Raw genomic sequence first — 13951 nt, 5'->3', positions numbered from 1 at the left:
AACTCTGCTTTTCCCTCTCCAGAGGGACTGGCTATCGTAGAATCATAGAATCCTACAGTAAAAAAGGAGGCCTATTCAGCCCATCGAGCCTGCACTGACAACAGTCCTACCTCATCCCCGAAATTCCACATATTTACCCTGCTAACCTGCCCACCCCCCACTGAAACTAGGGTGAATTTTAGCGTGGCCAATCAACCTAACCCGCGCATCTTTGGACTGTGGGAGGAAACCGGAGCACCCGGAGGAAACCCACGCAGACATGGGGAGAACGTGCAAACTCACACAGGCAGTGACCCGAGGCTGGAATTGAACCCCGGTCCCTGGCGCTGTGAGGTAGCAGTGCTAACCACTGTGCCACCATTCTATGTGAGATTACACCTGATTGATCTCATTTCCAACCACTTTAAAGAACACACACCACTACAATGAATGGGGAAAGGTGAATTGGTCCAGAGAAAGTTTCTGCCTTCCTGTACCCGGTGAGATCTCTGCGGATCATAAGAACGTAAGAACCATCTGACCCCCTCGAGCCTGCTCCGCCATTCAACAAGATCACGGCTGATCCTTTTGTGGACTCAGCTCCACTTACCCGCCCGCTCACCCTTAATTCCTTTACTGTTCAAAAATGTAACTATCCTTGCCTAAAAACATTCAATGAGGGAGCCTCAACTGCTTCACTGGACAGGGAATTCCACAGATTCACAACCCTTTGGGTGAAGAAGTTCCTCCTCAACTCAGTCCTAAATCTGCTCCCCCTTATTTTGAGGCCATGCCCCCTCGTTCTAGTTTTACCCGCCAGTGGAAATAACTTCCCTGCTTCCATCTTACCTATTTCCATCATAATCTTATGTGTTTCTCTAACATTTCACACCACCTTACCTCATGATGCGTGCTCTCCGTGCTGCTGCATTCTTCCTTCAGGGGATCTTCGTCCGACCTCTCCGGAGCCTCGCGGGGTTTCTGAGCAGTGGGGTCAGTGGGCGGCGAGAGAGCAGCTTCCCTGAAGCCTTTGGGCCCAGCGTTCCGCTCCATCGAGGTCCCCCTGCTGGCTGTGGTGGGGGGAGGGTCTGCCGTGCTGGGGTAAAACCTCTGCTCATCAATGTGGAGCTGTTCGTTGTCCTGGTTCATCTTCCCCATATCCGGCGCAGCGGAGGGGTCAGTTTTGGAGTACTCCGCGCACAGGTTCAGGATGGTTTCCAGCCTCTGTCGCTCCTGCAGGTCAGAAATGAAGAGGTGAGCTCCTGAAATACCCACCGGCTCCTCTCTCACAGAAAACAATATCTCCAAGGTCCTTTATATTCCGAGTGTCGGAGTCACTGACAAGGCCAACATTTGCTGCACATTCCTAATTCCCACGTTAAATTAATTCATCAATTTGATTGATTAATTTAGAAAAGAAATCTGGATCTTAAAGCCTCAGTATTGGTGGCACAGCTGTTAGCATTGCTGCCGCACAGCGCTAGGGACCCAGGTTCAATTCGCAGCCTCAGGTCACTGTCTGTGTGGAGTCTGCATGTTCTCCCCGTGTCTGCATGGGTTTCCTCCGGTGCTCCGGTTTCCTCCCGCAGTCCGAAAGATGTTCAGGTTGGGTGGATTGGCCGTGCTACATTGACTCTAAGTGTCAGGGGGACTAGCTAGGGTAAATACATGGGGTTGTGGGGATAGGGCCTGGGGTGGGATTGTTGTCGGTGCAGACTCGAGGAGCCAAATGGCCTCCTTCTGCACTGTAGGGATTCTATGATTCTATGAACTGAGTGGCTGGTGAGGCCATTCCACAGGGCACTGAAAATCAACCTGATTGATGTGGGTCTGGAGTCACATGTAGACCAGACTGGGTTACAAAGGACGATTTCCTTCCCTGTATAGGAGATAGTGAACCAGATGAATTTTCACAGCAATAGGGTTTGCTATTACTGAGGCTTTCAGATCCAGACTTTCTTTAAGTTAGACAACTAAATGTATTAATTTATTGAATTTCAATTCCACCAGCTGCCTTGGTGGGATTTGAACCTGTGTGCCCCAGAATGACACAGCGGTGACCAAACGGTCGGCGATCCAGGAGGCTTTTGCGGGTAGGAAAATCCTTGTTAGGCGAGGAAGTCAAAGGTTATTGGAGGTTGCTGGAAATGTGAAATTCAAAACAGGTCAGCCTTGATTGGATTGAATGGTGGAGCAGGCTCGAGGAGCCGAATGGCCTACTCGTAGTCCCACTTCAAATGTTCCTAAAGCTGGGACACAGAGTACGAAAGGGACTATATAGTATCATAAGAAACGGGAACAGGAGTAGGCCATTCGGCCCATCCAGTCTGTGTTGCCATTCGAGGGATTTGTGGCAGGAAAATGGACAGAGAATGAAATACAAGGTTGTGTTGATGAGATGAGAAAAGGGTTAGAACATAAAGTACAATGCCAACGTGTGAATGGCCTGATTCTGGGCTGTAAATATTCTGTACTTCAATGTTACAGAGGATAAGATTCTCAGCACTGTGTTTGTAAGTTATAGCTGGTGGTTTGGTATCTGATCTTCGATGGAGTTTATTGGGCAGGCTGACAGCTCAGTGATGGATGCCCTTGGTTGGTTTCCTCAAGTCAATGAGGCCAGTGGGCAGCTCTCCTGCTGTCTTGGTCAACATTTGGCCTTTAACTAAAACCGCTAAAAAAAAATGCAATTTCTCATCTTGTTGCTGTTTGTTTGATCCTGCTGTGCACAAAATCATGAAAACATGTGGTCATACGGCACGGAACCATGCCCAATTGGTCCCATTCCCTCTGTTCCCAAGCACTGTGTTCTTTCATTTTCAAGCATTTATCCAATTCCCTTTTCTTCATTCGAGGGACATGGGCATCGCTGGCTGGCCAGCAGTTATTGTCCACTCCTAGTTGCCCTCGAGAAGGTGGTGGTGGGCGATTGATAAAACCGAACGTCTCGCTTGGCCATTTCAGAGGGCAATTGAGTCAACCTCAATGCTGTGGCTCTGGAGCCAGGTGTAGGCCAGACCAGGTAAGGATGGCAGATTCTCTTCTCTAAAGAACATCAGTGAACTAGATTGGTTTTTACAACAATCGACAATGGTTTCATAGGATTCTTAATTCCAGATATTTTTTATTGAATTCAAATTTCACCATCTGCTGTGGTGGGATTTGAACCTGGGACTGGATGTATCACAGCTTGGTATGGGCTTCTGCTCTGAACAAGACTGCCAGAAACTACAGGGGGCTGTGAATGCAGCCCAGTCCATCAGGCAAACCAGTCTCCCATCCACTGACTCCATCTACACTTCCCGCTGCCTCAGAAAAGCAGCCAGCATAATTAAGGACCCCACACACCCCGGACATTCTCTCTTCCACCTTCTTCTGTCAGGAAAAAGATACAAAAGTTGAGATCACGTACCGACCAACTCAAGAACAGTTTCCTCCCTGCTGCTGTCAGATTCTTGAATGGACCTTCCTTGCATTAAGTTGATCTTTCTCTACACTCTAGCTATGACTGAAACACTATATTCTGCACCCTCTCGTTTCCTTCTCCACTATGTACTCTATGAACGGTATGCTTTGCCTGTATAGTGTGCAAGAAACAAACTTTTCACTGAATACCAATGTGACACCAATAGTAAGAAGTCTCACAACACCAGGTTAAAATCCAACAGGTTTATTTGGTAGCACCAAATAAACTTCTTACTGAGACTTCTTACTGTGCCCACCCCAGTCCAATGGCAGCATCTCCACATTGTAACAATAATAAATCAAATCCAATATTGAGTTGAACTTTGGCTACACCCTAGCTATGACTGTAACACTACATTCTGCACCCTCTCCTTTCCTTCTCTATGAAAGGTATGTTTTGTCTGTATAGTGTGCAAGAAACATTACTTTTCACTGCGTTCCAATACGTGTGACAATAATAAATCAAATCAAAAAGAACATTAGGCGAGTTTCTGGATTAATAGTCTAGCAATAAGGCCACTCGTCCCTGGCCTCCATCTTTCAATGGTTCTTATTGAAACTGCTTCTACCGCTCTCCACATTGTAACAACCACAGTGCAAAGACAAAACTCTCAGCAGATACACCAGCTCCTGAAGCCCGTACACCGCAAACAACCTCCTCTGTTTGACAATAATAATGTACTGCTGACTCAGTGTATAAAAACACCCGCAGTCATATTGCTAAGCAAGAGACTTGACTTGCTTGGGAACATACTGTACAAAGAGGAAATGTTTCATCAGGGGAACAGTATCAGTTACATTCAATTCACATGTTCTGCGTCACTAACTGATGATTTCTCAGTGTCCACAGCACTGAACAAACATTGGTCCAGATGTTGTGGCCAATTTATTTCTATATTCCTTGTCCTCTTTCTCCTGTTTTGTCAACTGACGTTTGTTTTCTGAGTGAGACAGTCACTGAATTTGCACCGACACGGAGCCTCTGGCAAGGCCCAATTCACTGGAGCGTAACCCAACTAAACTTCAACACACATCCACAGAGAGAGATATTAGGACAGGTTATGAGGTAGGTTTTAAGGAGGGTTTTAAAGGAGGAGGGAGAGAGGCAGCGAGGGGTTCAGAGAACTTATTGATCCAGGTGACTGGAGACACGGACACCAGTGTTGGAGCAGAGCACAATGCAGTAGGCCTGGGTTGGAGGAGCGCAGAGATCATGGAGGCCTGCAGGGCCAGGCCACAGAGGCAACTGGAAACAAAGACAAGAATATTAAAAGGCATTGCCAAACCCGGAATCAGCATAAGTCAGCCAGCATAGGGATGATGTGTGAACAGGACCTGGTGTGAATTAAGAGGCAGAGATTTGGTTATCTCAAGTTTGTTGACAGTGGAAGATTAGAAGCTAAGATACAGTGCACTGGAATAGTTAGATTATCACACAGAGTAAAGGTAAATAACAGAGATTGATTCAAAGGAAAAGCTGGATGAACACACCAGGGAGAGAGAAGTTGAAGGCTATACTGATAGGGTGAGATGAATGAGGGTGGAAAGAGGTTCATTCGGAGCAGAAATACAGGGATAGGCTGGATGGGCTGAATGGCTTCTGCAATATACTAGATGTAACTTGATGATCCATTGAACCACAGAAAAGTTACAGCACAGAATGAGGCCATTCAGCCCATCTTATCCATGCTAGCCTGAGCACTACCAGGTGCCCTTTCCAATCCCACCTTCCTGCACCCAGCCCAATGCCCTGTAGTTACAGCACTTAAGCTGCAGATCCAGATACCCATTAAAAGAGTTTAGGGTCTCTGCCTCCACCGCTTACTCGGGCAGTGAATTCCAGACACCAACCACCCTCTGTGTAAAAAAATTCTTCCACATGTCTCCTCTACACTTATGGCCATTTACCTCGAATCTATGTCCCCTGGTTCTAGAATTCTCCACCAAGGGAAACAATGTTATCCTGTCCACTCTGTCTTTTAGGGTTATATTCACTGGAGTTTAGAAGAGTGAGGGGATCTCGTAGAAACTTATAAAATTCTAACAGGGTTAGACAGGGTAGATTTAGAAAGAATGTTCCCAATGGTGGGGGAGTCCAGAACTAGGGGTCATAGTTTGAGGATAAACTTTTTAGAACTGAGGTGAGGAGAAATTTCTTCACCCAGAGGATGGTCAATGTGTGGAATTCACTACCAGCCTCCCATCCATTGACTCTGTCTAGACTTCCCGCTGCCTCAGCAAAGCAGGCAGCATAATTAAGGACCCCACGCACCCCGGACATTCTCTCTTCCACCTTCTTCCTTTGAGAAAAAGTTACAAAAGTTAAAAGTACCAACCAACTCAAGAACAGATTCTTCCCGACTGCTGTCAGACTTTTGAATGGACTAACCTTGCATTATGTCTACACCCTAGCTCTGACTGTAACACTGCATTCTGCACTCTCTCCTTTCCTTCTCTATAAACGGTATGTTTGGTCTATATAGCACGCAAGAATCAATACTTCTCACTATATGTTAATACATGTGACAATAATAAATCAAATCAAATCACAGAAAGTTATTGAGGTAAAACGTGTGATTTCTAGAAGACATCAGATAAAGCTCTTGGGGCTGAAGGGATCAAGGGGTATGGGGGGGGACGGGGGAAAATCAGGATATTGACTTTGACGAACATGGTCAAAATGATGGGGCAGGCACGAAGGGCCAAATGGCCTCCCGTTTCTCGTTTCTACGTTTATGTTTCTTCCTCCCATAATTTTGTACACTTTATCAAGTCACCTTCAGTCTTCTTTTGTTCCAAGGGGAATAACCTCAGCCTATCCAATCTCTCCTCGTGGCTACACTTTTCTAGCCCTGGCAACACACTTATAAATAAATCTCCTGTGCACTCTCTCCCACAGTACAAGCAGTGGCAAGTCTCTTACCAATGAATTTTTAAAATTCTTTTTTAGGATGTGAGCACTGCTGGCTGGGCCAGCTTTATAACCCATCTCTAGTTGCCTGGAGCAGTGGGTAGTGAATCACCTTCTTAAACCGCCACAGTGTGTAGGTGCAGGATCCAGGATTCTGAATCCTGTTGGACACATTCCTGTTCACACACCTCAGCTTTGCTCTAGCAAAACAGTTCATGCATTCATCCCCAAACAGCAGCCTATTCCAAGGCTATCCCACTACCAGGAGAATGTATTATAGAATCATAGAATCCCTACAGTGCACAAGGAGGCCATTCAGCCCAACGAGTCTGCACTGACCACAATCCCACCCAGGCCCTTTCCCAATAACCCTATGCATTCAACCTAGCTAGTCCCCCCACACTGAGGGGAAATACGTTCTCGATTAATAAGGGGATCAGGGGTTATGGGGAAAAGGCAGGAGAATGGGGATGAGAAAAATATCAGCCATGATTGAATGGTGGAGCAGACTCGATGGGCCGAGTGGCCTAATTCTGCTCCTATGTTTTATGGTCTTATAAATTTAGCCAATCCACCTAACTTGTACATCTTTGGACTGTGGGAGGATCCCAGAGCACCTGGAGGAAACCCATGCAGACATGGGGAGAATGTGCAAACTCCAGACAGTCAGTGACCCAAGCCGGGAATTGAACTCTGGCCACTGGTGCTGTGAGGCAGCAGGGTTAACCACTGTGCCACCGTGCTGCCCTGTAGTGTGAGTTTGGAAATTCCTGGACGATCGGAGCTGGGTATTGAACGGTGGAGATAATGAAGAATGCAGAATGCAGAAATGCGTCTTGAAATCAATTTATACCCAGAAACACTCTCCCAGTGCCCCTGCCTCCCTTCCCAATTCCAGGGTTAGAGATATGGAGAAAACTGGCCTTAACTTCAATCATTCATTCTCTCAGCTCCTCGCCCTGACCTCTCTCTCATCCCATCAACATTTTCCTTGTGCTTTTCACCACGAGCTCTCTCACACTCACCTGCTCAGGTTTTCTGTTCTTTTTAATCTCATAGTTTTCAAATCAAACTTCAATGCTTCACCGTCTTGTAATTTAATCATTTACAGGATGTGGGTGTTGCTGGCTAGACCAGTTTTTATTGCCCACCCCTAATTGCCCTTGATGTGGAGTTGCCGGCGTTGGACTGGGATGAGAACAGTAACAAGTCTCACAACGTTAGGTTAAAGCCCAACTGGTTTATTCAGTGGCATGAGCTTTCGGAGTATTGCTCCTTCATGCACAGTCTCATCTGATGAAGGAACAGCAATCTGAAAGCTCCTGATTGCAAATAAACCTGTTGGACTTTAACCTGGTACAGTGAGACTTCTTACTGTGCCTAATTGCCCTTGAGAAGGTGATGGTGAGCTGCCTTCTTGAATCGCTGCAGGCCATGTGGTGTAAATACCACAGCGCCGTTAGGGGAAAGGATTTAATTTATTACCTAGTTTATTTATTGGCCAGGGCTTTGACACTGTGAGAAACCTCACCTCACTCAATCTTCCATTATCTACGCTGCTGGCTTGCACAAAACAGCAAGAGCGGTTTACTTCCTATCTGGCCAGTCCACTCTCTCTCCTATTCCTTTCTTTCACTCTTGCTGCTGTCTTGCACTACAGGCCTTGATCCTGGATTCCTCAATCTTAAATAGTCAAACTTGCCTGCACATTCCTGCACTTGTTTACAGATAATTCCACCCCGAGGGACTGATTGCACTGTTGGTGGATCATTACTCTCCAGGACGGAAACAAGCTTTGGCCATTACTGCCCAGCAGTGCAAGAGTTAACTGGAAAGCTTTCTCCTCACCCCAGGAGCTAAGAGTCTGTGGAAGGCACTTACACACTCGTCCATCAGCAAGCCCGGTTCCAGCTTCTTTCCGAATTGGTGCATCCATTTGATGGCGAGGAGGCTCTGCTTCAAAAACTGGGAGAGAGTTTCTCGCACGTACACTCCCCAAAGTGCCCTGCCTTCCTCCCCTCCCACTTCCAACCTGTCAAAACACATCAACTCCTTCCCAGCTCCGGGCTGCTCACTCCAAGGTCACGTGACGCAGGCCAATCAGAACCAACCTCATGGGTCAAGAGCCTCCCCCGACAACCTGTCGACAGCTGCTGTGTTCTGAGGTAAACCTTTATGGTCCTTTTATGGTGCCTTGAGTCTGGGAGACTGTAGCCTGGAGGGAGCTGTCGCTCACTCAAAGAAGCTTGGGCATAAAATTCTGGCTTGGGATATTAAAGATCTCTTGGCACTATCTCAAAGGAGGGCAAGGGGCAGTTCTCACCAAGGCATTTAGTATTCCTGGAACATTTTCACTGTTGTCCTTAGAGACAATGGGCGGGACTTTGCAGCCTCGCTCGGGCAAGACCAGAAGATCCCATCTGAGGTCAGTAGGGATTTCCGCAGTGGCACCGGTGCCCGTGCTGATTCTGGGGCAGGCCAGGTGGTAGAGTTTGGGCCAATGTGTCCACAGCCAGATCTCAGAAAGCAACGAAATAAATAACCTGTTGTCTGTTTTAAGTCGTGCTCGTTGATGGTTAAACTTTACCCAGAATACCGGGTATAACTCCACTATTAAATATTGCCCACGGGTTCCTTTCCCACCCACCTGGGAGGGCAGACAGTTTAAACACCGACTCTGAAAGACAGTGAGAGTGCAGCTCTCCCCCCAGCACCTCACTGGAGTGTTCAGCTGGATTGCGTGCTCAGATCTTTGAGAACCGTCTGAGTGAGTGAGGCACTGTTTCACGTCCGTTACTGTGTTATTTGTGTATATTTAACCCGCTGCAGACACTGCCCCTCTTTGCAGAGCTCAGTATCGCCGCCTCCTCACCTTATCTCTGCCCTCATTAACTCATAAACCCGGAGTCGGAACGCTCTCTGAATCGTCGGGACACACAAGCTGCCACAAACCCCAGCTCGGCACTACCTGCAGAAAGGGGGACGTTGGCTCTCGGCTTTTCACATTACACCCGGCACGGCCTCTAAAAGGACAAGCACCGAGCGCGCGCACCCGCCTCTCCGCAGCCTGCGTCAACGCTCCGATTAGAGTCTGCCTCCTGTGTTTGTTTTTCCACCCTGGTTTGTTGGGGAGGCTGCCGAGACAGCTCCTTTATATTTCACTCTGAGTCACTCAGCTTGTCTGATCGGCTCAGCGCAGCCACAGCGGCTGTGCTCCTTACACTCTGAGTTGTTGAGGCGGCTCAGGTACATTCCGGACATTCTGCAGGTTATCCATTAATCAGCCCTCAAGCTCCACAAGCCCCCCGACCATCACCTCTACCCCCCGAATAAACTCCCCCCAAATAATCACCCACAAAATAATCTTCTTCCCCACCACCCCCTCAAATAATCACCCCCTCCACTTCCCAAATAATCACCCCTAAAACAATCATCCCCCCCCCACTCCATGTCAAGCCACAGGAGGGAACACCAACTCTAGAGGTGCCTTCTGGTCAAAGAATGATTAACAGCAGCAGTGACCTTGTATAAAAGGCTCCCAATGTTAAACTATGCCGGTAACGGAGGGAAAGGAAATGATAAACTTGTATTTGTATAGCACCTTTCACTATTTCAGAATGTCCCAAAGTGCTCAACAGCCAATGGAAGCCTTCCAGGATACCATCATTGTTGTAATGTGGGAAACGTGTGCAAAGCAAGCTCCCACCAGCAGGAATGAGATAACGGCGAGGGAGTGGGACTTGCAGAATCAACGTTGAAGAGAGCCAGTTCAGACTAGATGGACTGAATGGCCTCCTCCTGTGCTGCAGCCATTCTATGATGGAGTGAACTGTTTTAGACAAAAAAAACACAAGAGTCCAAATGCTTTGGGAGTCACTGTGGTTGTGATAGGCGCTACAGTAAAGCAGCTTTTACTTGCTGTCTCAAAGGCGTGGGAATCAACCAAAGGGCTCACACGTGACTCCTCCCATGGGAGGTCCTATCCGGGGGATGTGATGCATTCGGAGGGAGAGGAGGAAGCAATCAGAGGGTGCTGGAATAAATAGAGTGACTGGTTTCGATAGAATATTGCGGGAGAAAATGTTATCCGTTTATAGTTTAAAGTTCATTTATTTACTAGTGTCACAAGTAGCTTTACATTCACACTGCAATGAATTTACTGTGAAATTCCCCTAGTCACCACACTCCGGTGCCTGTTTGGGTACACTGGGAGAATTTAGCATGGCCGATCCACCTAAGCAGCACGTCTTTCGGACTGTAGGAGGAAACTGGAGCACCCGGAGGAAACCCACGCAGACACGGGGAGAATGTACAAACTCTGCACAGACAGTGGCTCAAGCCAGGAATTGAACCCAAGTCCCTGGTGCTGTGAGGCAGCAGTGTTAATCGCTGTGCCACCCTGCTGCCCGAGTGCCACCATACCAGTGGCAGGAGGGCTGGTAACCAGAGGATTCAGACTTAACATGACTGGTGAAAGAACCAGAAGTGAGTCAAGAACCTTTATGCAGTGAGTTGTTATCTGCTGCTGCCTGAAAGACTGATGGAATCAGATTCAATCCAAAGAGAATTGAAGAAATATCTAAGCTGGGAAACACTGCAGGGTTGGGAGGATAAAGCAGGAGGATGTGGGGTAACTCTTTCAAAGGGCTGGCACGCGTACAATGGGCTGAATGGGCTCTGAACTTCTTCAGAAAGATGCCTGCAGTCTGCTTGGTGTCCAGTGTCTGCCTGTTTTTCTGTAGCCCAGTGATCTGGGGGGGTCTGGCATTATTACAAAGGCATCCAGAACGATTATTGTAGCCTGTAACCTCTGGAGTTTAGAAGCACACATGTCATTAAGACTCAGATAGACGATGGTCAAAGAAGCCAAGAGGTTCCTCTTTTCTAAGTTCTGGAGACCCACCAGACCCCAGAGTTCCATTAGAAAACTCACGGGGACTGATTAAACAGGAACTGCCTTTCACCGAGGAGCCAGCTCCCTGGTGCCAGCCACAACCACGTCAAGCACGTGAGAAATGCGGGCAGGGCCAGGCATCCATGGGCTGAATGCTAATGAAATCACAGGGTCAAGTAAAGGGCAGTGTTACACGGGCTGAGGAGCCACACTTTCACCATGTCCCATAGTTCAGTAATTGTCGTGAGGGGCCAGGCAAGATACGCTTCTTGTGAAATATCTGCTCCCCTTCTCTGTCCGTACCAGAGTTTTCTTGAAGTTGAACACACTGGTAAAGAGTTCCAACTGACAATCAGCTCAAGATAAATCCTCAGAAAAGCGTTACAAAACTTTGAAAGAAAGAAAATAGGAACTGCACCAAATTCGATGATTTTTGACTTGATTTGATTTATTATTGTCACATGTACGAGTATATAGTGCAATTGTTTCTTGCGCACTATATAGGCAAAGCATATCATTCATAGAGAAGGAAACAAGAGAGTGCAGGATGTAGTGTGACAGTCAGAGCTAGGGTGTAGAGAATGACCAACTTAATGCAAGGTAGGTCCATTCAAAAGTCTGACAGCAGCAGGGAAGAAGCTGTTCTTGAATTGGTTGGTACGTGACCTCAGAGTTTTGTATCTTTTTCCTGACAAAAGAACGTGGAAGAGAGAATGTCTGGGGTGCGTGGGGTCCTTAATTATGCTGGCTTTGCCAAGGCAGCGGGAGATGTAGACAGAGTCAATGGACGGGAGACTGATTTGCGTGATGGATTGGGCTACATTCATGCCTTTTTGTCTGTGCCTCGTTACCCCCTTGCTTATCTCTGTAAACCTCTCATTCCCGCAAGATGTCTTAACGTAAGAACATAAGATCTAGGAGCAGGAGTAGGCCGTCTGGCCCTCGAGCCTGCTCCGCCATTCAATAAGATCATGGCTGATTTTTTTCTGAACCCAACTTACCTGCCTGCACTCCGTAATTCTTAATGCCTTTACTGTTCAAAAATTTATCTATTCTTGTCTTAAAAACATTCAATGAGGTAGCCTTGATTGCTTCACAGGGCAGGGAATTCCACAGATTCACAGCTCTTTGTGTGAAGAAGTTCCTCCTCAACTCAGTCCTAAATCTGCTCCCCCTTATTTTGAGGCAATGCCCCTAGTTCTAGTTTCACCCACCAGTGGAAACAACTTCCCTGTTTCTATCTTATTTATTCCCTTCATAATCGTATATGTTTCTATAAGATCTCACCTCATTCTTCTGAATTCCAATGAGTACAGTTCCAGTCTACTCAGTCTCTCCTCATAAGCCAACCCTCTCCAGAATCAACCTAGTTAATCTCCTCTGCACCCCCTCCAGTGCCAGTATATCCTTTCTCAAATAAGGAGACAAAACTGTACACGGTACTCCAGGTGTGACTCACCAGCACCTTATACAGCTGCAACATAACCTCACTGTTTTTAAACTCCATCCTCTAGCAATGAAGGACAAACTTCCATTTGCCTTCTTAATTACCTGTCTTGACCGGAAGTCTCTGACCGTTTACATTAGTGGGGTTCTCCGGTCAACAGGGATTTGGCTGAGCACTAAATTCTCCGTGCTCACTGGCAGAAGTGGCAGAGGGGTATGAACAACTGGAAAAATCTGGCCCCTATGTATCCTTGATTTTAATCTAATACCTGGCTAACCGCTGAGCTATATCTATCTTCCTCAATATCTTTAAAATGCTCTTTAAGACCTATCTCTGTGGACCAAGCCTTTCCTCAGCAGTCCTAATGTGACTCGTGCTCAATTTTGTCAATAATAATAGAATCCCTACAGTGCAGAAGGAGGCCATTCAGCCCATCAAGTCTGCACCTACCATAATCCCTCCTGGACCTTAACCCCATGCGTTTACCCTAGCCAGCATGGCCAATTCACTTAATCCGTACATCCTTGGACTGTGGGAGGAAACTGGAGCGCCCGGAGGAAACCCACGCAGACATGGGGAGAATGTGCAAACTCCGCACACACAGTGACCCAAACTGAGAATTGAACCCAGGTCTTTGGCGTTGTGAGGCAGCAGTGATAACTCTCCTGTGAAGAAACTTACTTAAAAAACTCACAACTTAAAAAAGATATTTCCTACAATTTTTTCCCTGATGTTTTGGGGGGAGTTTTGCTTGACACAGTGCCCGAGAGGATTAATTAATCCTTAATTATCGGAGCCTCAGTAAAGCCAGTGCAGTTCTGCAGAGAGAGCCTCCTTCCCGAGGCCCCTGCTTCCCTGTGTGGTGGTTGCCTGTTACTGGAGCCCAAAGGCCCAACAATAAACAGATCCGGAATCCGTCTCGCTCTTCCTGATGCTCCCCCAGGATCAGCAGCAGCTGGCTGTCCATGGCATTCCTCTCTCCGCAGCTGTTCCAACAGTCCTAGGCTTTCCCTGATCTTTCACCTCTCCAGTTTTCCCCGTCACTAACAACACTGCTCTCTGACTGAGAGTTCACAAAGCCAAGGATTCACTCAAACCCGTTGATAAACAGGATTCAGCGTTGACACTGAGCTGAAGCCACACCATCGGGTATAATCTTACCCAGTCTGGAAAACAGCTCACCAGGTAACTCAGTGAGATTACCATGGCGCATGGTGCAAAGTTCCTGCAATGATTCTTAGCTAGTGCCCTGATA

General features: G+C 47.2%; 1 protein-coding gene across 4 annotated transcripts in view; it reads right to left on the bottom strand.

Annotated features, from left to right (window-relative positions):
* phldb1b (pleckstrin homology-like domain, family B, member 1b) overlaps positions 1 to 13951 on the bottom strand; it is a 315522-nt gene that overhangs the window by 80293 nt on the left and 221278 nt on the right. For all 4 annotated transcript variants that reach the window (XM_080214763.1, XM_080214764.1, XM_080214765.1 and 1 more), the window contains exon 7: positions 880 to 1212. In XM_080214763.1, the coding sequence (XP_080070889.1) occupies positions 880 to 1212 (333 nt within the window). The remainder of the gene's footprint in view (positions 1 to 879; positions 1213 to 13951) is intronic.

This window comes from Carcharhinus amblyrhynchos, chromosome 29 (assembly GCF_965287045.1).
Source record: "Carcharhinus amblyrhynchos chromosome 29, sCarAmb.v2.hapA, whole genome shotgun sequence".
In the NCBI taxonomy this organism is placed as follows: domain Eukaryota; kingdom Metazoa; phylum Chordata; class Chondrichthyes; order Carcharhiniformes; family Carcharhinidae; genus Carcharhinus; species Carcharhinus amblyrhynchos.
Note: the sequence above shows the minus strand (reverse complement) of the source record. Positions and strands in the feature narration are given on the sequence as shown.